At 40.1% G+C, this 25,333-nt stretch overlaps 1 protein-coding gene across 11 annotated transcripts in view; it reads left to right on the top strand.

Moving 5' to 3' along the window:
- LOC100705316 (CUB and sushi domain-containing protein 3) overlaps positions 1–25,333 on the top strand; it is a 240,882-nt gene that overhangs the window by 183,687 nt on the left and 31,862 nt on the right. For all 11 annotated transcript variants that reach the window (XR_003222198.1, XM_025911532.1, XM_025911534.1 and 8 more), the window contains 8 exons: positions 714–908; positions 1,736–1,909; positions 4,917–5,090; positions 6,130–6,303; positions 8,546–8,731; positions 12,281–12,454; positions 18,531–18,713; positions 21,451–21,627. Coding sequence is in view for 10 of the 11 variants with exons in the window: in XM_025911532.1 (XP_025767317.1) it covers positions 714–908; positions 1,736–1,909; positions 4,917–5,090; positions 6,130–6,303; positions 8,546–8,731; positions 12,281–12,454; positions 18,531–18,713; positions 21,451–21,627 (1,437 nt within the window). In the remaining variant the exon portion in view is untranslated. The remainder of the gene's footprint in view (positions 1–713; positions 909–1,735; positions 1,910–4,916; positions 5,091–6,129; positions 6,304–8,545; positions 8,732–12,280; positions 12,455–18,530; positions 18,714–21,450; positions 21,628–25,333) is intronic.

The following is a 25,333-nucleotide window of genomic DNA, read 5'->3' as shown; positions in this document are numbered from 1 at the left end:
TTTTTTTTCTGTTCATATTGTCTGTTGCCTCCACTCAAAGGTGGCCAAATATATGGGAGCCAAAAGAACATAAAGCTATGAGACACAGTTTGTTTTTTTTGTTTTGTTTTTTTAATTGGAGGCAGCACAAGTTGGAGTTTGAGATCGTCTGAACAGCATGTAAAATATCAAAACAGGTTTATCCAAAATTGGACTGCAATGGAAGGAGTTAATGAAATAGGGACTGCAGTCATAAAGAAATGCAAGTTGCAGTTTCCTTACAAAAATCCCAACTTGTTGGGTCACGATAAGATGGATGGACGAAAGGGGGAATAATGCTTGAAAGGATCTCTGCAGCTGGCGCTGGGTAAGTCTTTTCACATGCCAGTGCAACTCCTCCAAGTTTGAAAGTCAGTGCAGGGAGTGATTGACAGCATTGTTTTCTGTTGAGACCACTGTTTATTCCCTGCTGTATATGTGTCTCACAGTGAAAAGGGAAACAGAGTTTGTTTTGAAACTCATTTGGTTTTAGAAAGTGCCAATTCATAAATAGCTTTGTTGTGGAAGAACATTTGTATAACTGCAACACATGGATTAGTTTATGCTGCTGCTTCGCGGTGTGTGCATAAGGGATAAAAAAAATTATACAAAAGTCAATCCATTGGAATAATCCAAAACTCCCGCAGTAACTGCCCATAAAATAATTTTTACTTTATTTATTTTGTCTTTTTCAGTGATGCCATGCCCCAGCCTTAGCCCGTTTTCCCTCGATCATGGGAAATGGAGGATAGTCAATGGCTCGCACTATGAGTATGGGACGAAAATAATCTTCACCTGCAACCCTGGATACTATCGTGTGGGCCCCGCCCACATCCAGTGCCTCGCAAACGGAGTGTGGAGCTGGAGGAATGAGAGGCCTCGGTGTAGAAGTGAGTGACTTTGGTTGCAACACAAAATATGCAGCCCTTGTGCATCTCACAAATTCATAAGTGGGGAAAGGAAAAACTGACAAAGCCAAAAAGACGGGATGAACGTAGAATTGAGCCAAAAGAATAATATTCCCAGAAATTAACTCCGCTTTCCTGTGGTTCATTGTTGCATTATCTTGTAAAAAAGACATCGGATAGACACGTAGCACGAAATGCCACTTCACAAACTCGCTGAGCACGTCTGTCGATTCATTGAATAAATGGAATAGAAAGCATTTTAACATTGTCATCGAGCCAAATTGAAAAATCCATGTCCCGCCTTGCCTTGGGTACACTAGATTCATAAAATGCGGGGTTACGAGACTTGAAGAATGAATACCTTATTCACAGCTCAGTTAATCAGCAGCTCAAAGACTCACTTTTGTGCTCCTCACCTTTTGCTGTCTCAGCTTAGGTTAGATATTGTTTATTACAAGAATCGGAAATAAAAGCTTTTCATCGCTGCCATGGGAACTACTTTTAGAGACGCTAAAAGCTGAATAGGTGGTGTAATGTGAAAAGGTGATGCTAGCCAACATGATGAAAGATGTTGGGACAAAGGCAGACCATCATTATCCTCCCCGTGAAATGGTACAGGTCACTCTTTTAACGCATTAAGGTTGGCAAGATGGGCGTAAATGACTGTGCTCTCCCATTGACTCTGAAGATGTAAGCCAACTTCTATCTCTTTATTCTTTCTCTTGTTCTCTCTTACTCATTCTCCCGGTGCCTCCTTCATCTTTTTGCTCTTCCTTTTCTTTTCCTCCTTACTCTTCATCTCTTTGCAGTCATTTCCTGTGGCGAGCTTCCCACTCCTCCTAATGGGAAGAAAATTGGGACCCAAACTACCTTCGGAGCATCAGCCATTTTCAGCTGTAACCCTGGCTATGTTTTAACTGGATCTACAGTTAGAGAGTGTCTCCTGTCTGGCCTTTGGAGTGGAATGGAGACTCAGTGCCTGGGTAAGCCAGGTTTACATGTTGTCTTTAACTTTTTAAGCACATCCTTGACCTAGGTCAACAACTGCTGGCACTCTGCTTTGGCAGAGTATGAGCTGGGGGTTTTTTTTCTTCTTTTTTTTTGATTGGGCCAACATGTCCAGAATAGAACCAGATGGGGAAGCAGAGGGTGGCTATAATTGCCTCTGTTGCCAAGTGTGTTTGGCCATTAACTGTAACGCATTAAGACGATATCATTGATGATACCATTTTTGTCATCATGCTGCGACTCAGTGATGCCACTGGAACACATCTGACTGTTTCAGACCTTGTAGAGATTATGAGGTCGAATTTGCTTTTTACTACCAACGATGGTGTATCCGGAAAAATATATTAATTTTGTGAGTCTCCATGTTAGTCTGTGAAGACGCTGTAACAGTGAGTAACAGTGCAAGGTGCAACAAACAAGTAGCTGTAGTTGAGTTCAAAAGTTAAAGTATGATCAGAGTGATCGATAGATACTCGAGGGAGCAGTCTTGAGTTTCTTTACATTTTGCAATGAAATTGAAAATGGGTGTAGTGATTTAATTAAATATTAAACATACACGGGGATACAGTATATAAGGCAAAAACAGAGATTGTACAATTCTAGTGAGCTTAAAAGTGAATATTTGGTATGATCACCTTTATTCTTCATCATAGTCTGAACTCTCTTAGGCAGCTTTCTTGTCATTTCTTTAAATAGTCTTCAGGAATAGTTCTCCAGGCTTCCGATAGCGTTTCAGTGTTTTTCTATCCAGGTATGCTTTTACTGCATTAGCAGTGTGTTTATTGATCAGTCTCATTCTGAAAAATTAAGCGGTTCCCTGTCCAGATGATGTTGTGGATTAAAATCTGGCGGTACTTTTCTAGATTCATAATGTTGATCCCCAAGTTCCACAACGCCAGTAGCTGAAATGCAGCCTCAAACCATGAAGAGCCTCCTCCATATTTTACAGATGGCTGTTTTGACACTCCCTGTTATACCTCTCTCCCGATCTCGATGCTGTTTCGAAAAGAAAAGGTCAAGTAAGGTATACCTAAGCCTTTGCTCTTGGTTTCGTGGCTTCCTGACAGCCACTCCTCTACTGAGACCATTTCTGATGAAGGTTTAGCAAACAGTAGAAGGATCAACTGAAGGGCCATATGCAACACTCAGGTCTTTGCTGGATTTTTTTTTCTGATTTCTTAAGGAGGTGAGGTTTTGGGGGGGCATTTTTTCCATTCGTCCAGTTTCTAAAACTTCTTTCAAGACACACACCACATATGCCAAGGTTTTGATTAATAGCTTTGGGAATCACTTTGTTGGTTGAAAAATACAATCAAACTGTTCTTTTTCATTTTTATTTTTTATAGATTCTGTTAAGGAAATGGGAAGAAATGTTGTGTTTTTGTAACAGGCTGCTTGTAGCAAAGTGCCTAAAGATGCAATTTAAGATTGGTTCTTTGATAAGTTATGTTATGTGGACCCACAACACTGGTTCATCACTTGAGTTTGATGCTTTTCTTGGATAAGTCACAGGTCAGTGTTAAGTGGATTAGCAAGAAAGGAAAAAAAACCCATCCCTCTGAAAATGGTCAGGCCCAAGGACTGGGCTGAAAATGTGTCCAAAGTAAAACTTTAAAAGACGTTCAGAAAACCTGGAAAACTACTCGCTCAAGACCACTTCAAAAATTACAAGAAACTCTGAGTCTTCAAAAGCAAAATATAAAGATATTAGGTTTGGCTCAGGACTTTTGCACAGCACTGTATTGATGGATTTGTTATGGTGTGATCCCATTAGAAGATGGTCTCTAAGGCATATGTGCAAGCACTTTTATCAAATACCTTTGTTAAAAGTGCTTGGAGCAGGTTTCTGTAGAGTAAAAAGTAAATTGTGAAACTTGAAACGTGAGAGCAGCTGAAGAGCCACAGCTTCTGTCAAAATGTAAAACACTTGCTAAGCTGCACTAGTAGAATTTGTATAAACAGGGACAGCATGCTACTGCTTAGCTTAGCATGGCTCATCACAGCTCTGTACATTCAGTCCTGCCCAACAGCAGAATGTGAATATTTGCCTCACAGATGTATTATATTAGTCGGTTAGCGGCAGAGTTGCCGAGCAGTCCCAGCTCAGCTCAAGATTGGTTCAGTTCATTAGAAGGAGGGCACCTTTAGCTTGTTTAGCGATATGACTGACAGGGTTAACATAGCCAGGGACCTTTCGGGATAGTTGCCTACTTCAGCACTATCTTCACAGAATCTGGCTGCTCTCAAATAGAGTGTGATAATAAAATGCTCGGCTGAGCTTCTGGGTGCAGGAGTGAATTAGGGAAATCAGACTCACAGTCAGGGGCAATATCCCAGGTTTTAAGTGGCAATGCAAATCTCAGCAAGATTCCTGCTCTCTGAAAGGGATTTATTGTAGCTGAAAGTAATACGATTATGTGCATGAGCATATTGCGCAGATTTTAAGTTTCACATGCGTTTCTCTGTCTACTGTCGATGAGGACGGCAAAGTTATCACTACAAGTGCAGCTGATGATACGAATTTAGAAATGGAAACTCAGAGATAATGAGCTGAAAAATGCTTTCCAAATTCCAATATGTTTAGCTAATACTCTAACTGATTTTGTTGGACCACAATATAATTCCAAGATCTTTAAAAAGACCAATTTAGTCGTGTCGTTTTATGATAGTGTTGTCAAAGTTATTCAAACATGGTAACACAATTAAAATCGTGTTTCCACCCTGCAGCTATCATTTGTCAGTTCAGCGGGAGCCACTTGAGGCTTTTCATTCTCCAATACATACAAATGATAGAAAGTTGAACTCGAGCACTGAAGCACCACATGAATGATCGAGGAAAAGCAAAAATTGAGCCTCCTTATTATCAGAGTATTATAAATCTCTGTGGCTGATACTGAAGAATTGATTGGTCTGTCTGAGAAAGATGTATAAGTATTTAATAAACATGTTTATTGTATTCTTTTTTTCCCCACCACCCTACAGCCGGTCATTGTGGCGTTCCAGAGCAGATTGTGAACGGACAGGTGATTGGAGAAAACTATGGTTACAGAGACACGGTGGTTTACCAGTGCAACCCTGGATTTAGGCTCATTGGCTCCTCAGTACGAATCTGTCAGCAAGACCACAGCTGGTCTGGACATCTGCCAGTGTGTATCTGTAAGTACTCTAACGCAATCTGTAAAGAGAGCAAGGTGTGATTACAATTTTTAAAAATATATATATATATTTGGGGGTGTAAATCTGAATTCAGATGGACAGGTTTCCTTGCCTTTAATTTATGTGAGTGTCTGACAACACGGCCTCCTGCCTCGGTGTGGATTGCTTGTCGCAGGCATGGCAGGCATTGTTTGCATGAAAATTTGAGCACAATACGGTCAAATGAATAAAACCTTGGTGGATGTGCAGGCAGCTCCTTACAAGCTATCCTACTGTCTATGGTGAAACGCTCAAATATGTCTCCTCGGCTCCTCTGCTGACCCATGTTGTTTAGAAATATGGCAGAAGAAGGCGTTCCTGCACAGCGAAAAATAATGCAATGCAATTAAATGAATGTTTTAAATGAATGTTTCTAAGTCCATTAGTTTTTTCTCCTTTTTTAAAATAATAAGGATTTAATTTGATTATTTCATAAGGAATAGCAAATATGTATTTGCATGAAATGTTTAGCCAAAAACACAATGATTTAATTGCACTGTTGAACACAGATCAATAAATAAAGATTTGCTGTAGCATCCTTTAAGATATAACATATTTCTATAAAGTAATAATGCAGTTCCAAAGCTGAGAGTGTCTTGCTCCACTTCTTGTTTGGCAAACACTGAAATCAGTCCTTAGTCGATACGTAACCTTGTAATTTGTTTCAATCTCTGATTCGCCTATTGATGCTCTAAAATGTGCTGTTTGCCCTTTCACAGTGGAGATCATGTCTTGACTCCTAATTCCCCCGTTGTCCTCCGAGGTTCATTGTATGATAATGACTCTTCTGTGATAGGTGTCACTGTACATGACCTCGATCATTCTTATTGAATTTTCTCTCTCTACCTTATTCTCTCTGTTTTCCCACCCACTTTGTATTTGTCTCACCTTCTCTCCTTTCCATTTTCTTTGTATCCCTTCTTTGCTGCATTTTATTTTTCATTTTCCTATTTCACGCCTGCTGTTGTCATGTTACCTGGGTGATGTGCTTCAACTCAAGCTGTCACATGCGGCCACCCTGGTAGCCCTATCTATGGCCGCACCACAGGCGATGGCTTCAACTACAATGATGTGGTGCACTTCTCCTGCAACAAAGGTTACACCTTGGAAGGACCCTCCACAGCTCAGTGCCAGGCCAACCGTCAGTGGAGCCACCAGCCACCAACTTGCAGGGGTGAGGTCCAGCCACAGAACACCTGCAGCATATACATGCAAAAGACAATTTCTTAATTTTTTCATAGAACAGAGGCCAGAAGATTTATCATTTGAACAGGCAGCTGCCAGTAAGCTGAAATGGAATCCAGCCTTGTCACACTAGCTTCTGCAGGAGCTTTGTGATTATTCAGGTCTGAAGCAGGGAAAACCACAAGAATTCAGCAGCCAGCAGATGTATCATGATCATTCAGCAATCAGCAGCCAGCTTGCAACAGCACAGGCAACGGGGAAACAAGCAGAATGGGTAGAGGAGGAGCTCACACATCTATTGATCTGAATGAGAGCAGATCCTACCTGCTTCACTCTCTGGGTAGAGCATTAGGCGGCAACATCTGGAGCCTAAGCCTCAGAGCAAAAAAAAGAAGAGAAACAGCAATAATGAGCTTACAGCAGAATGTATGGAAAGAGGACTATAATTGGGAAATTGTTTCTACGGTTTTACAGCTAGTTTCTCCCCGCGCTGCAGGGAGAGATTACTTTGAAGGCAAGAAAGCTCAGACTGCAATCAGTGGGAGAGATCTTATTGGGTGTGTCAGGTGATGGTTGTTTTGTTTTTTTTAAGTTGTGACCAATTGTAGTTCGCCTGTGTTAGGCTCATTAGCAATGTGTTCTGCTTCCAAGAAGAGTCTTTGTTTCAGTGTAAATAGGTACTAAATGGTGTAAACTAGTTTAAAAATTCACAGAAGAGAAGATAGGAAACAGATCATGAATTCATCAAATTAGAGAAATGCATCTAAGTAGTATCCACTGTTGTTTTAATTGGTCTCCTACCTAGTGGACCAAAACTAGATTTGCCAGACTTTGCCTATTTAAAAATACCTCTCCTCTTGGCATGCTTTTTGTTGGCAATTAGATATGAAGAGCCACAGTTTTCATTACTCCAAATGGCACTGCAGAGATGGCACTGGTGAAAGATAGAGTGAGATGATATTAAATTGTCATGACTCCCTTTGTCAAAATCCGCTTGTTTGTTCCGACTAAAATTTTCTCACATTAAGTCAGCTTTGTCGCATTTGCATTATTGATTAACCTTGATGTTGCTTTGAACTTAATTTCACCCTGGTCTACATTCAGTTGAGTGAACCATCTTGTCAGCAGTGCGGTTTTAGGGACTGTAACTGTAACTGCTTCCAAAATAGATGCTTGTGAATTTGTGACAGTGTGTTTTTTGTTTTTTCAAGCGTTAGGTGAAATTATTATTGACAATGCCAAATATAGTCTGTGCCTTCTTGTCTTCATGGTGGCAGAACAAACAGAAAAAGCCAGTGATTAGGTCACGTCAACAGTTCTATTATTAACTCGCATGTGAGCATACTGAGAGGCAGCGATTACGGAAACTAGGCTCCAACCAAAAGACAAAAAGACTTCACGTCTTCCAGAAGCATCCCGAGTGATGAGACCTGGGAAGAGTTAAACTGCTGCAAAACAAGAATGTGTTGATGTCACACTCGGTGACATGTTAAAGTAAAATAGATGTTTATGGAATACGGCTCACACTCACAGCATTCGTGACCACGGTAGATCCAATATAGGCAAAAGAACCAGGAAACACATTAAACATTCATCTATGACAAAACCGTCACTGTGAATTAGCTGTATAAAGTGTTTGGTATTATAGTTTAATTAAGAATGACTGCGTGTTATAATTCATCTCCTGCAGTGCGTTGGCATGACTATACACATCTCAGTGCCATAGCAACCACATGGACAGAGATCATACATATTCAAGATGGAGATGTTGCCAAGAAATGAATATTAACTTTGGCTTATGTAAATATTACAGTCTTCAAAAGATGTGCATCCAAAGATTATTTACATGATCTTTGAAAAAGGATCATTAAAGGATGTGTATGAAAAGTTTGCCAGGAGCCATTACTACATGATTACAGCCCACTTATGATGAAAAGAATAAAGATTATAAATTGAATCCATAAACAGGCGTAATACGATTTCACTCAGGGCAACAGGAGTATTTGGAAAGGGCAAAACGCCCTTTTTTCAACATTTAGTTCAACAAGTATTTATTCAGCTATGCAGCTTCAATGGTGATTTGGCTGAAATTATCTTGGCTGAAATATCCTTGAAGCAATAAAAATTAATTGGACTGCTATCAATATTCGGCTGTCTGCGTTCTTCCATTATGAACAGTTTGCTTGAGGAAAGAAGCGGGGCATGACTACATTTCTCTGTTTTTCTTGCAGTGGTTAACTGCACGGATCCAGGTATTCCTGCCAACTCGATTCGGGAAAGTAAGATTGAGCACGGTAACTTCACATTCGGCAGCGTCGTCTTCTACGATTGCAACCCTGGATATTACCTCTTCGGCTCCTCGGTGCTCACCTGCCAGCCGGTGGGCCAGTGGGACAAACCATTACCGGAATGCATTGGTACAGTGGCATGTTTTAAAGTATAAAGTCATTTAATTATTGAAATTATAATTAAGGATCTTTTTCTGTATTTCACACTAATTCCTTTGGGGTTGCGTGAGGAAGGCCATACGGTGTAAAAACCTGCCAAATCAAATACACGGAGTTACCCACTGTGGTGACCCCTTGTGAATAAGGCCACAGCCAAGAGTAACTTCTGTATTTTATATGAAACTTCCAAGTGCCCCAACTAAAAACATATAGAGAAAACAGGGTTTTTTCAGCTAAGTGTGCCCAATTTTATCTGTTTCCTCTTGCTTCTAGAGTTTTGATAGCTTAAGTTGCTAAACAGTGTGATTGTGAGCATCTGTGTAATGTGGGATGCCCTAGTGGCTTATGGTTATGGCACACTGTGCCTAACTGAGAAATTGAGAAGCTGTCACAGGGCCAGTTGTTCAGGCAATAGTTAATGTTCCCTCAAAACCAAGCACTTAAATTGCAGCAACTACCATCTATATACTGTAGGGGTTATCCGAGGTTGTAATGTGGCTCTCAAACACCTGGTTCATCATGCACTCTGTTTCTGCACGAGGCTGCCAGCAGTAATGACCTATTTCTAGCGAAATTATCTAAAGTAAACCTCCACATTTTCCACACAGGCTCAAAAAGCACTTCATTTCATGGTAGAGAGATGACGCGCAGCATTTATTTTATCAAACAGAATAGTAATTAAAGAGATACACAGGAGTGTCTCTCTCAAATGTTTATTCACTGCTCCAGGCATCAGTGACTCTTTGTTACGAAATTAGCTTTGCAAAACTGCAGAATCTTACTTTGCATTATGAGACTAAGCTGATTAAATGACAGCTCCTACAAACAAGCATAAAGGTCAAAAGAATAATAAAGTAGCAGAGAAAGTGATAAAGCAGGTTTTAGGTTTTAGGCTTGAAATGCATACAGTGAGAATTTTATATTAAGTGTGTCCGCTCTGTTACACTGCACCGGGAATTTTTATTCAATTGGGTTTGTGCCTCATTAGGCACATTAAATCTGAAATAAAATAATAGATGATATAATAAAGTGTCAAGTCTCACCTGTAATTTCAGTGCTTCAATATTGAAAGAAGTGTTTGGAAGAGATAGCCACAGAGGCGTAGTGCGCTGATTGCAACGGTTCAAAAATAAGTGGATAAGTGGTCAGTAATTTTTCTTCAGTAGCTGTATGTCTCAGAGTTGAACCACCATTCTTGTTGAGGTGGATGTATTTTTTAGTATAAGGGGGAAAAAAAGGTGATCATTCAAGTAAAGAAAGTAGAGAAGCTAATAATGGCCAGCCAATAATCCCGAAAATGGATCAGCTAGTTATAGGTACATCCAGAAAAGTGAGTAGTCACAAGAATACTACAAAATGGCAAAGAACCTATTAGACCAAGGAGTACAATTCTTTTGAATGACCAGAAAACCATTTGTCCTGCATGAGCAGAGCCTCAGAGGATTGAAATTCAAAGCTCTAGTAAGTCTGAAAAACAGAAATACCAGGTTGTAGTTGGCAAAAATTTAGAAGTAGAAACTGGAAGAGCTGGTGGAAAGAGTTTTGTGAACTGATGAAACAAAAGTACACCTCTATGAAAATGAGAGAAAGGGGAAGGAAAATTTCTTGTAGTCTTTGGAATAAGCATACTGGCATTTATTAATATTTATGGTAGAACCAACAGGATAAATCCCAAGGTGTAAAGAAGCTTTCTGTCTGCTTCAATTTAGCCAGTTGCTTAAAAACTCAGAAAAATTTAATCTTTCAGCAAAACAAATATGCATAGCTGTTAAGGGGAGGTGAAGATGAGAAATATCTGATTGTCTGAGTCAATCACCTGATCTCAGCCTGATTGATCTGCAGTCTGCTTCCTGAGGACCACAACAAAAGGGAGCTGCAGAAAAAGTCTTGGAAAAAACATTACTAGAGAATACACAATGTTGTTCTCTGGTTATGGTCAGACTATTACATACACTCATCACAATTTCTTTCAACTGCTCATTTGGTGCAGAAGTTTGAATGTATTTTGGATTTTTTCTAATCAGCACGGTGTAAAAGTATACATACAGGCTCAAATATATACATACACTCACTTAAATCTTTTAATAAGTTATGCTGAAAGTTAAACAAAATCTTAACTTGCCAAGGCCCTTTAACTTATTGTTAGTGGTTATTGACTGCAATTAGTAGTTTGTCTTCAGCAGCATAAAAAGAAACCCAGTGAAGATCTAAGAAGAAAAACTGTAGAACATTGTAGATTCACACAAGGTGTAATGGTCAGACGAGACAAAGAAGGAGGTATTTGACCAAAATGACAAATACCTCCTAGAGGAGTAAAGGTGAGTAAAGGTGAGACTTTCTAATCTGAGAACACTCTACCGACTGTCAAGCATGGTGGTGGTAACATCATACTTTGGGGTTGTTTTGCTGCCACTGGTACTGGTACATTGCACAAAGTACAGTTCTTCAACTTCACCTCAAAGCAACAGCTAGGCAATTTAAACATAGACATCGTTGGGTGCTTTCCTCAGCCTATTGAAAATCTCCAGACTTTGCTTAAAAGCCACATCTGTGCTATGAAAGTCATGAACTTTACCAGTTCTGCAAAGAAGAGTGGTCAAACATCCACATTTATACCAGAAGCTTGTTGATAGCTAACAAAAGCTTCTGGTCAAGGTGCAACTTGCTAAAGGAACTTAAACCAAATATGCAATATACATACTTGAACGTGCATGTATACTTTTACCCTGTGTGGATTAGAAAAAATCCTACATAAATTCAAACTTGTACACCCAATTTTTGTTTTTAAAGTCATTATGTATGTATACTGTACAACCATTCCACCCTGGAAAAACAACAGTTCAAAGAAATCAATCAAAGATTAAAATTACTGCAATATTCATGCCTGTGATGAATGTATGTAAACTTCTGAGCACAACTGTATATCAAAACATTTGACTTCATTTGTATCATTCAAACTCTTTCTTTCAGTGTTTATGTTGTATGAACTTAAACCTGGCATTTTAACTTGGTATCCTTTATCTCTTTCAAATTGATTATCTGGTAGCATAAAGAGCTCAAACAACAAACACATCTGTAACTGTCCCAATACTCACAGTGTGTCTGTGCATCAAATGGCTTTTAGATGAAAAATGATTACGACAGTACAGAAAGCAAATAAATTTCTCTTTTACACACCAAGGCACATTAATCTACTCAGACTGCATTTTCAACACAAGCTTCTCTGAACTCCTTATAGATTAAAAATCAAAGAAGTGTCCTGGACTAGCTGCTGCTTCTGACAGGGCGTCATTCATGTCCGGCTGTGTCACAATGATACATTGCATGTGCTTTATCCACCTCAGCTCACTAGATATTTTGATATTTCAATGACATGGTAAATAATGCAGTCAAAATGGTTCCTCTTCTATTAAGCTGTGAATAGTGATTTCATCAGGTGTGTTGAGGCATGCAACAAAAATCCACCCATCCATTTTTTCATGCTAATAATTGCCCTTCTCCTCCCTCTCTGTCATGCAGAAGTGGACTGTGGTCATCCAGGTATACCTCCGCACACAGTCATGAGTGGGGAGAAGTTTACATTTGGATCCACAGTGCGCTACTCATGCCTCGGAGACCGCCAGCTAATAGGAGACTCATCACTCACCTGTCAACTGAATGGACACTGGAGTGGTCCACTGCCCCACTGCTCAGGTACACAGATACACAGAAATTTGGGTGTGCATATACACAGAGGCAGTCCTGAACACATTCAAGCTATAAAACAATAAAAGTCTGGCTTTTTTACTTTGCCTCGTGAATTTTAAATCAGTACTCGGGTATTTTAGTTTGTTTTGTAAAGTGCATTTAATCTCTGTCTGTCCTTTAATTTGTATTTCTAAATTAATGGAAAGTGATGTGATTTAAAGGTTTTATTTAAACACATTTTCCACACTTAACCTTTTGTGATATCCACACAAGAGGTTAAGTGTGGTTTGGGTTTGATTTGTGGGGCTTTGAGATATCTCTAGAATTACTGCAATCACCCCAGTATGTTAGAGTTTAATGGAATTGTGTTTGTGGTGAAAAATTCAGCAGCATCATCTTTTTTTCTACAGAAGAAATGTCCACAGTGCTCTGAATAATCGCACAGACTATTTCTATAGTAGAAAGTAGTCCCAGTTTATGGAGGACAGGCTACTGTTAAATAGCATCAATTGAATTTGTCAATGCTACGAGCAACACACACATAATTTAGTTCAATTTTTTAATCAGGCTTTAAGACAAATTAAACCAAAACTGTCTATATTTGTGGAATTTAGCAAGACGTAGATAAAACAAGAGATAAGACTGCATTTTATTTGAAACCTACCAGATTATTCAAATGAATACAGCAACACAATGTCGAAAGGCTTTAGTGTGCTAGTATTAATAGGATATTGGGTCAGATATCAGCCAAGTGAGCCAATTACTGCCCACAAATTAAGGCCCTGTGGAGCTTTTACTGGATTTAATGTACATTTGCTCATTATTGCGAACAATTTTCCCATCTACTCAAAGCAGTATTTCACTTTTAGAGCAGGCACTCCTGTTTATCTGACATATCTGCATTTGGCTGATGAAGAACAGAAAAAGTACACTGAGCCAGATTAGTGCCAAACCGCAGCCCTTACTCATCGTTTCTCTTCAGTTCAGTGATCAGGATGTATATGTATTTCCTCCTAAACCAAAGAATTTAGCGAAGCAAATGTTGCTTCCAGCTGAGACACTCAAATTGATTGAGAGATATCACCCTTGACAAAACCTCAACGCAGAGCCTCTTTTTTTTTTTGCACAACTTTGTGTACTATGTTCAGTACATTAGGCCCCTGACTCTCTTCTTGATGTTTTCTGAAAACTGTAAAAAAAAAGAGAGAGGCTTATAGCATGTCTGCAGAACTTCAAACTTCCCCCTTAATCCCCCCTGAGCACTTTCCTCCCATCACACTTAAGCATTCCTGACCATTTAAGTGGATTCTCTTTACTGAATGTTCACTTTCTTTGTTCAACTCACTGACCCAGAAGTAATATTTGTAAGCAGACTTGTGTGGCGGTTATTTTTTCCACTTCTTTCAATGGGAGTGTGAACTCTCTACTTACCTTGTACTTATATTGTATTTGCTCAGACAGTTGAGAAGTAGTGAAGCAATACAGAAGTTAGATTCTTAGGACTGAACACAGATACACAAGGAAGCAGAGTCTCAAATCTATCCCCCTTAGTTTTCATTTCATTATTTCATTGCAAACTAAAATAGGGAAAACAAATGCACAGAGGTTTAGTCTTTCTTGGAAGCTGCATTGTCTTGTGAAACCAATAAAGTATAAAATTTTTACTGTTAATGGGTTTAAAAAGCTAGATAATAATTCCAGGTATTTTTTTTTTTTTTTTCCCGTCACCTAGATTTTAACAGCAGTTAAAAAAAAAAGCCAAAATCAGATCTGTTCCTGACTCTCTATAATGTCGTTGTCAAGTTAATTGCTGTTAAGCGAGTAAATCCCTGGAGAAACTTGTCCTGCAGACCAACAGTTCTGGGTCACAACGACCAGATAATCCAATTGGAAATAAAAAAACCTTTAGTTTACTGTAACCCAATAAGTTAAAGGAAAATATGGGCACAAAATATGGACTTTCCTTGTATATACTTAGATTACAACATGCAGATTAAATAACTCTCTGCTGAAACACATTTTGTATTAATATAGCAGATGGTGCTTAAACATAAAGGGGTACTTCTTTCAAACCAAATACATTTGTGATCAAAAATGGTCTTGAATCATCTCTGGAAACTTATTTGTGCAGTTAAAAAGAAAACCTTTGAAATATTTTCAAATATTTTCAAACATGGGGAGCTACTACTCAACACCACCTTAAAAAATATAAGAAAATCTGGTTCCTCAGAAGCAAAATATTAAGAAAAGAGAAATGGCTCAAGACTTAGGCACAGTACTGCACCAGTTGCACTGGAAGGGAAATAGCCACAGGGCATGATGCTTCTGCCTCCTTGCTTAGCAGGTGGTGGTGTGTTCTTGGTGTTGAATGACTCACCTATAATCCTCCTGACATAACTGTGGGTATTGAGGCCAGGCAACTCAATCTTTGCGTCATATAAACATATAAACTTGCCATTCGAAGGCTTTTTCTTGGACCCCTTTAAAGGCGTTGGTTTTAACTGTTAAGTAAATTTGGCATAAATTTCATCACCACATGATTAGTGATGGTCTGTGTGGCTGCCTGTTTTTGGTGCCTGCATGAACTCATCTGCAGAGAATTTACATTACAATGCATCATCTACACATGCACCCATGTGCTGGATTGACTACTCACCTGTTGGGTCTCTGTCTGTCTCTGTGTCCACAAATATGTGTAACCTAGACTTTAGTCCACATTTTAGCAACATCAGTACAATGCTTTATCCTATACAGTTTAAGCACTTTGTTCATGAGGTATACAATTTAGAATCGCCATTTAACCTGACATGTCTTTGGACTGACACTGTGGGAGGAAGTTAGAGTACCTGGAGGACATCCACATGTGCAAACTCTACACAGAAACCCCCAGGTCTGCACCTACAGGTCTCCTTGTATATTCTTTGGACACATTTTATAAGATCACTAACAAAAAGCTAATTATCTTTAGCACTGATAAGTTTCACGACATTTATTGAAATTTCAGACCCATCCATCCATTTTCTTCCACATCATGGGTGGGCAGGTCACACAACTAAAGATAGAGACAGAGGAGCATCTGCACTCACATTGACACCCATTGTGAATTGTGAATCACCAAATAATCTGACATGTGTCTGGACTGTGGAAGGTAGCCAGACTAATTGGAGGAAACCCACACAGGCACAGAAAGGACAAACGAACAAACTTCACACGGTAAGGCCCCAGTCTGGCCTTAAACCAGGAACCTTTTTGCTGTGAGGCGTCGGTGCTAACCACTGTTCCACTATGCTGTGGCAGTATTTTTCAGGTCGTAGCAAAGGGCCTCCACTCACCCATACACTGTACAACTGTTTAACTGATTATAGCTGGAATATGAAATACTGAATATAAAAGTGGCTGCAAGAGACATTCCTGACATGTGTAAATGTACATCACTAACACAAAACTAAGAGGATAAGTTTGACAAGCTTGTTAAGTTTCAAGAAATCTTTAAACTTTTTAAAAAACAGTTGGATGTGTGCATACTTTTAAACTTTATGTATTATTTTTTATAGAATTCTGCCATTTTTTCTTTTTTTTTCACTCTGACAGATGTATGCAGTGCAGTCACTCAGGCCCAGAAAAAGAACAGACGAAACTTTCATATCTCTAATGAATCCCTAATGTCGACTGACAAGCAGAACTATAAGCTATAGGTGCAGTATCCAAATACAGACTCGAGCAGGAAACTGTGACACTCAGAACTCGGATTATGTTGATACAGATTGGGAAGGCTCCGTTCCATCATGTTGTCACACAGTATTATATGTAATTGCAGCAGAGCTCCTAATTAACTATGAAAACTGCAGCTTATAATGGGAAGAATGTACCATTGTAGATCACTAGCTCATCATTAGGAGGCTTGATGAATTTAGACCTGGCAGTAAACATCTGTTCCAGCTGTAGCAGAAACAGGAACCACAACACAGCTGGAGCTCGGTTGTTGCCTACAGGAAGTGAAGTTGCGAAGCACCAAATGCCTGCAGAGTTTTAAATCAGTGCAAGTGTACACTTTAGCACCTAGTTTTAACTGGCACATCAGCCTAAAGATTTGTCAAAATTACTACAACAATGTTAGCTATCTAGAAAATGTTGATCTGTGTTTAAATGTTTCTCTCGCTCTCTTTTTTGTCTCGTCCTTTTACTCTAAGCTCCTGCTTTGTTGATGGCCATATTTGTTTACAGAAGGGTTGCTACATTGTCTAGAGATAGCTTTATCAGTGCTATGGAAATGCCACATTATCATTCTCAGAGAGTATTCATCGCCAGTAGTGACAAAATAAGTATAACTATAAATTAATCAGAAGTCCAGCCCAGCATCAGTTCTCATCCATGCGCCCGTCTATGCATCTATCCTTCCGCTCTCATCTGCCCTCTCTTGTTAATTAGTACGATGGGTCTTAAAACCTCTTGCCAATCCATTCCCCTTTTGTCTTAGTCTGTTGCATGGCTGAGTTGAAGGCCTTATTATTTCCCCACAAAGGGAGCCTGGTGAACGGACATTAACTCCCGATTCAAACCAAATCCACCACCATCCCAATTAGTAAGATTATAGCTGTCACAGTGCATGCCGAGTCAGCCTGCCTCACCTAACCAGAGGAGACTAATGAAGTACCGACAGCTGCTGTGAGCCATATATACACACACCCACACACACACAGAGACACGTACGCACGACATTGGCATGCGCGATATGTATGCATATTCTGAACTTGCACGCAGAGATAAGAACAAGTATAAGCATAAACACTCACATCACATGTATGCTCTAATGGCACACATATATATATATATATATATATATCTGGAGTGACATACACATTCATGGCCAAACACAAACTTATCTTCTCCAGCCGTGGGCCCTTGACCTGACAAATGCAGTTTGTGCACATTTGAGCAGTGGGATGTGTGTAGAAGATATGAGCTTTGTGTTTGTGCAGCGAGGCTTTGTCAACAAGTCCAGTATTACTGCAGCTGTTTGCTGTTGTGTAAACGGAGAACAGCTGCAATCAAGCAGGCAGTGATGCACGGGGTGTGTGCACAGCTCAAGGAACAGGATCTTAAAGCCAATAAATATAAATCTGTCAGAGAGATCATCTATCTGTCCATCTATCCTTCTATTAATTTGAATGTCTCTGTTTCTTTAAATCTGTATCTCTCTGTTTCTATTATTCCAAAGCCAAACATTTGCCATTTTGTTCTATCTTCAACTCCTTTCTGTGAGAGAATGGAGCAGCAGCAACAATACAAGTGGCAGTTAGTGTTATGTGCTTCTTTCCTTTGGTCTGATGGATGTCTCTAGTGAATACAAAACTACCCCACCAAAGACTCCATTCTGAAAAACACACCACTCAGCTAGGCTTGCTCTTCATCGCAACGTAAAATCTTCAGCAGTGATGTCACTGCCCTGATTCCATACCTGTCATCTCTCTATCATTTCCGATGGCTTAGAAAGAGAACATGCCCTATTTCTTTCAGCCGACAGAGACAAGACTAATGGAAACATAAAGGGAATTAGTAAGAGAGACAGCAACTTTTTTTATGATTTAATTCACAGACATGCATGATAGGTGGTGTGAGGTGGTGACACTGAAAGTACTGTATGTTCCTCCACAGAACAGAAGACAGAAGGTATAATTCAAGATAATGAAAAAGCATTTATCTCTAGAGGTCAAACTGTATTCATCATTTCTCATAGCCACAGCTGGTTGCCTTTTAATGCTAGCTCTGCTGATTTTATGGACAGAAAGCTCCTGGTGTCAAAAGAAGTATTGGTCCTCCAGGCTGTTGGCATGGTGACAACTGCTCATCGGTGCATTGTATGTTTTACGACTGGTTCCTGGAAGACTCAGGCGTTATCCAGTTTGAGTCTAAGCCCTCTTTGTATTGTCTTCTGTCTGGCAGACAGGAACATTGTGTTGCAATTCACTGCCGTACAAACTTAAAAGGATCCGTCTGAGAACATACACACAGAGCGTGAGGTGGATGGCATCTTCGCCGTCTTGTTTTCATTGCTCAATGTCTGTTTTATCTCTCATTGCAGGTGACTCGACAGGCACCTGTGGGGATCCAGGCACACCTGCCCATGCCAGCAGGGAGGCAGGGAACTTCAAAGTGCGCAGCAAAGTGCGCTTTACCTGCGCAGTGGGACATACACTGTATGGCTCAGCAGAGAGGATCTGCTTCCCCAATGGGACCTGGTCTGGCAAACAGCCGTTCTGCAAATGTAAGAGAAACCTTTAAAATATCTCTTTGGTGTTATGTATGAAACACATTGGAGTCAAACTGAGAGCTAACACACAAATATTTCTTTACACAAAGGCACACATTTAAGCTCCTACAGATACAGAGAGAGCTGCGTGGTTCCATGAGGCCACGTACTGAATGCCGATAGTTTCTCTCTTTCTGGTAGAAATGTACATGCAGCACTGAATATTACCAGATATCTGGTATGAAGGGCTTTTCTTTTTTCAGCGATCAGACTTTATCCGTTTTAAACCTTATTTGGGTTATACTGTAGGGTTATCCAGACAAAGTTCTTGAACCTCTGCTATATGTTAAAGGGGCACTCCACCACATGAAGTTGGGTTTGGTTGTTGCAGGAAGCAGTAATCAGCTGATGAAAAGGATTGTCTCTTTGGAGAGAGTCTCAAGTTTTAATATACAACTCATTTTCCCAAAAAAGACATGAAATAACCCTTGTGGGAAGACCTGAAGCTTGAAGTTAGAAAAGAACTTCAGAAGTCTTTCAAAGTTTCTAAAAGTATAATACAAATTGCTGTAAAGCCACTTTAAGCATTGTGCAAGTGCAAAATAAAGAATCAGCATCGGTTGTGGTATCCACAGTTTTCAAACAGGACCTGGCCTTTGCTTAAACACACAATGTATGCAACATATTGGCTGCATTCTAGCACATACAAAAAGCTCACAAACGCAGCACTGCAGCAGATGGATAAATAGCTCTCTGCTGCAGTCTGGTATTTTCTGCCAGCACATGGTGCTGTGACTAGCTTCCAGATTGCAGCCGAAAAATTCATTAATTCTAGACACCTAAAGCCAAGTTCCTTTTGGATTGTGATAAATGAATCATTGTGGATTTTGAAGATATTAGTTCACAGAATGCCAGCTCTACATCTTGCATAAATTAGCCCCAGGGGTCAACCGGATATTGATGCAAATGTTTGACTGCTTCTCCTCTCCTCAGCTTACTGTCCACCAGCTTGGATGAGTGCCAGTGTCATTTTTAATATAATCAGCAAATGCACAGGTCCTCTGAACTACTCCGCCTCTCATTCCAACTCCTGACTTTCTTTCTTTCTTTTCCCCCCTTTCTCTAGCGTTCATTTCCCCAACGCTGGCCCCTCCTCTTCTGATTTCTCTCTGTCTTAATCTCGTTGTCTAGCCATCTTCTCATCCCTATCTGCCATCTAACTCGCTTCTCTCTCATTCCCTCACTTTTTGTTCAACCTTTTCCTCCCTCTCTTTATTGCCAAGCGTCTCTCTTCCACTAGCTTTTTATCTGTCCATCTCCCAGCTGAACTCCTGATTTAAAGATTATTTTAACCATCCCTTCAACCGTCGGGAGTCGGGGAGGGGGGCAGGAATCCACTGGAGCCTGAATGTGTTTCTGTGCTGTCTGCTTGTGATCTAAAGCCCTGTCTCATGTTAAAGTCCATCCATCCATTATCCACAACCCCTTTACAGTCTCCGGAAAAACAGTCAGTGTGGATATTCAACATGATATACATCTCACGTTGCCATGAGGGTCTGTTTTGTGTGTCTGTCATCGTGTCGATCTTGAATTATTAAAAAGAGGTGAGAAAAGAGGCTGCCGCACTTTTTGGTAAATACACACAACAGCACATGCATACATTATGTGTCTATATGTGCGCATGCATGTGTGTGTGTGTGCATCTGCAGAACAGAGCTGTGAGCATGCTGGCTGTTGGTATGTTGGTATGTGGCTGAGTGATGCGTTTGCACCTCAGTGAGTTTCTGCGTATGCACACATGTTAATTGAGAAATCACCACCACACTTGCAACACGTCTGTCTCCTACTAGAATCACTATTTCACATTTTCCAGGCAATTAGGTGATTGAGAGAGCAGATCACTTTTGTAATTAGACATGATTTGAAGCAGAAGAAAAACACATGAAACAAACTGTCCTCTCCACTCTTCAGTGAAAAAAAAATTAGCTGGCAGATTTTGAAAACACTGAAAGGGATTCCTGAGTGGGAAAAAAAAAAAATCCCAATCCCCGGTGCTTTTCTACCGCACTGGAACATTTTTTCTCCCTATCATAGGATTGCTCAGCCACATTTCAGCTTTATTATCATTATAAGTGCGCCCTGAGTCCTTAGCTATAACTGTTCACATTACACCCTTGCTTTTAGACAGCACTGCCATCACCATAGATGTACTGTGGGACTTGACAGTACACAAACTGCACTTTATTTACTGATGACTCATCAATACTGCGATAAGGTTTTGTGTAGCACTGCATCAGTTCTGCTCATTAGCCTCTCTTAATAAAGCTCTATAGATTAGTTGTTCTTTACTGGTTGTTTCACAGCTTCTCTAAAAAACAAAAAAACAAGCAGCAGCGCTTTCTTACGTCCCGTAATGGGAGGCACAAAGACATAATGAGGAGCACAAGCCGAGGATTTCAGTCTGCCCTTTGCAAGACTGTTCCACCTGAGAGTTAATCAGACACAAGTCAAGAAACTGCAAACATACAGCAGGTCAAAGGCAAAACAGCAATTATTCCATAAATAAATATTTATATTCACAGTATAGTGCGTGAATATGTCCTTTCACAGCCATTTAATCCCCTCGGGACCTTCAGAAGTCATCTTGAAGCCACCTTTGGGGCTTCTAACCCACTGATATGGAAAATAGAAAATCCATTACTATTTTACACCTCTGACCTTCACATCCTGTCTTTTCTCCCCTGTTTTGCAGCGGTACAGTGTGGGAATCCAGGTACCCCGGCTCACGGTCGTATTTCCCGTTTGGATGGCACAACCTTCTCCCACTCTATCGTGTATTCGTGTATGGAAGGATATTTCCTCACTGGTTCGCCTACACGCCAGTGTCTGGCAAATGGCACATGGTCTGGCACAGCTCCAAACTGCACAAGTGAGTTTTGCACGCACAGACACATGAAAGGAGGATGTAGTTGTGTCTAGGGATGGGTATTGATAAGATTTTCACGATTCCATTTTCGATTCTGTTTAACGATTCGATTCTTTATCGATTCTCTTATCGATTCTTTTTAAAAAAGGAGAACACACAGGTCGATTAGCTTAGAACTTTGTTTTATATCTTCTCTTTGAACAAGATAGAAATTTAGGAGTAACATGGCCTTACAAACCCAACAGTGAGATCTTAAGAGATCCACAGCCTACGGCTCTTCAATGGGGTGTCACAGGGTCCCCAGGAAAAAAAAAATGGAAATGTAAAATAATAAAATAAATATTCTTCTGTAGCAATAACAAAGTATAACATAAATTATTCTGTAGCAATTACACAAGAATATCCAGTAATGTCCCTGCCTACAATTAAACACATTCACTTACTGAAAATCGGGGGCATCTGCTGTGGCAAATGGGTGCAAGCCTTTGACCACAAACTTAGTCACTGCTCGGTGACATTCGTCTATCCTGGCCTGAAAGGAGACGCTACCGGTAGACTGCAGCGAGAACTGTCAGCATCTGAGCCAGACTCTGTCTGTCTCATCATGATCACCTAAATGCAACGCACAGTAATGGCAGGTTTTGTAATAAGGCAGATCGCGCTAACATAATATGCACTGTTAGCTGATTATTTACCTGTCGTATTAATGGGAGAGGACGTGCAAACGTTACCGCTGCTGCTGGGTTGAGATTCACGAGTCCGGAGCGGAATTAAAAACACGACATTCATTTAAGGTCATCGCGTGTTTTGTGAGCAAATGCTTTTGCATATTCGTAGTGTTTCCACCTTTAAATGAAATATCTACTTTGCAAGTATTGCAAGTTGCCCTGTTGTCATCCGTTCTCGTAAAGTATAACCAAACTTTTGAGCGTTTGAGCCGCCATGTTTCCTGCCAGGTAAATGACGCTCCGCAACGTGGTGACGTCATTCGGGGCGACTGGAATCGATAAGGGAATCGTTTGCAAAAATGGCAAACAATTCCAAGGAATTGAAACAGTGGGAACCGGTTCTCAACAAGAACCGGTTTTCGATACCCATCCCTAGTTGTGTCTCGTAGTCATGGTGAATTTCTTTAAAAGGCCGCTCCGCTGCACAGCGTTCACATTATCGTTATCTAATGAAAAGAAGAGCAGCTGTGTCAGTAGTCACTGTTAAAGGCTATGCCGTGATCGGTGTCTGATCAATAAGATGTGGTCAGGCATAGTCCAAATTCTGTCACTACGGTGAACAGGGAACACACATCTTACAGATTTCAGTGTTGCTTCGTTAATCACATTTAGTTCAGTCACACTTACGTCTGGCAGTCGTTGAATTTGTTACCCAAGAACTGGAACACACGCGCACACGAAGAAAAAGTTAGAAAATAGGACAAGAACGATTAGGCACTCCTCTGGGTGTGATGGGTAAACACAAATTGAATGTGGAAAAGGATGATCAGCACAATAATGCAGAGCAAATGTACTGTTAGCATAGCAGATTGAATCAGCAGCCATTCTCGTGCTTTGTAGAATGTATGATCAAGTTGAACACGATGGTCATTGAACGTGATGTTGTGCCCTCTTTCATCTGAAATCACGTGGTAGCGGTGCTGAAATATATGATATCAAATAGGACAAATCTCTTTGAGCCTGTTCTTCCAGTGAATCATCAAAGATGTCAGGCAGTTTTTATTGTCTCGATCTTGGCAAATGAGCCTCAGAGTAATTAAGAAGTATTCGAATCTATATTCAGTTTGCATCAGGATGACTTTGAAACAAAATTACACATTGTTCTTCTCTCTGAAAGTCCCCATATTCTCTCTTCCTTATTCTTTTCGCTTGTTATTGAATGACAAGAAAAAGATAAATGGTATGGACGTAATTTTCAATTCTGGATTGAAATGGGTCTCTGGAGAGATATGCACAGGGAAGGAGTGAAGAGAGCGAACGACTGGGGGGAAAAAAAGGGTTTGAATAATAATGATCAAACACGCAGTAAAGCAGAGGAGCTTTCTTGGCTCTTTTTCCCACTTTGGAGCGTGCTCATCCCCAAACTTGTTCTCTTTTGTACTATCACTTCACATTAAAGTTTAGTGGTCAATTCAGGGACATCAACACTTAGGATGCCAGGATTGGCTCACTGTGCCTTCATTAAGGAGGCAATCATTTTCACGGTTCATGGGTAATCGATCATGTAGGTTACCAGATCAAAGTCACACAACACTCTCAAGGGGAGAGAGAAAAGTTTGAACTTTATTTTTTTCCCCCAGAAACTCTTAACGGATGATACATGAAATTTATAGAGCATGTTCAGAAATTAGCAAATGAGATGAAGTGTATTAAGGAAAGAGAGTTGCTCAGTGAATTGTGAACTAAAGCCATAAAAGCACTTTGTCAAATAAATGGTGAACAGGGATTTTTTCTTAAAAGTGAGAATATTTGCCGTTTAATACACTCTAATTCGGTTGATTTCTCTGCTATCATCATATTTTCGCTTCTCTTGTCAGTGCGTTTCTCTGTCAGTTTAAGTGTAGTGTTGGATTCCCCAAGTGGTGCAGAGGGATTACTGTACATGAAGGCATTTCTGAAGCGATCTGTTTCTTCAAATTGGAGTTCTTTTTTCCTAAGTAGCTAAAATATACTAAGTAATTGGTCGACTCCCATTGCTTTAGAAAAAAGAAAATCAATGATATAGCATCATGTGTCACTTCTTGTTCTTCTTCTACTACTTCGTCTTTCGGCTGCTCCCTTTAGGGGTCACCACAGTGTATCACCTGCTTCCATCTCAGCCTATCCACCTCATAGAATATGAGTATATGTCACTAACATTCCCAAAGTATGTCACAGTACAGAAAACAATATTAAACTTCCAAGAAGCAAGAAGAAAATGTTAATGAAGATTTACTGGAAGCAGCTTATTGACTTAATTTCTCACAGCAGTCTGTTTTCTTAGCAAGTAAGTGCACCGAATGAAGAAGCTGCATAGTTAAGTTAAATTGTTGAAGTCGGTAGCCTGCAGCTGTTGTGCACTGTGCTTGCTTAACTTGAGTTTTCACTTCCCATAGATAGACATGCATAATTAAACATTTACAACTGTGTACACACATTTTTTCCTCTCTTTCTTTCTGCGACTTTTCCACCTCCTCACAAGATGGTCACTTGACACCGGCTAAAATCTTTAGGAGCTGTCTTTGATTTATGCCATCTGCTTCTGACATGGGTTTGAAGAGATGTGCCATGCTTAATTGAAGATAATGTGTAATTTTGGTGGCTTCAAATGAACTGTGCATATAAAATGTGGCAACACAAAATATGCAGTGAACATTCATATATACTGTGCATAATCTTAGTACAGATTCAGAAGCCCAGCTGCTACAATCCAGACCATGAGCATATGTGACGCAGCATGTGAAAGCCAGGGTTTCTTGTTTTTGTTGCCTGAAATTTGAAAACTTGTAGAATAACATGCAAAAAACAGGTTTTATTTATCATTCTTTGTCTATGACTTTTTATCTTGAAGATGTCAAACTGTGTCTGTTCTTTGAGTTGTTGTGATTCAGTAACAATGCAGATAGATAAATACTCACTCGTACAGATACAGCCACTTATAATGGCCGCCTCGTCAGTGACGGGATCGTGATGGGCGCCTGGTGGAATCTTGGCCGATTGCC

This window comes from Oreochromis niloticus, linkage group LG11 (genome assembly GCF_001858045.2).
Source record: "Oreochromis niloticus isolate F11D_XX linkage group LG11, O_niloticus_UMD_NMBU, whole genome shotgun sequence".
Lineage (NCBI taxonomy): Eukaryota > Metazoa > Chordata > Actinopteri > Cichliformes > Cichlidae > Oreochromis > Oreochromis niloticus.
This window is presented reverse-complemented; position numbering and strand designations above follow the sequence as displayed.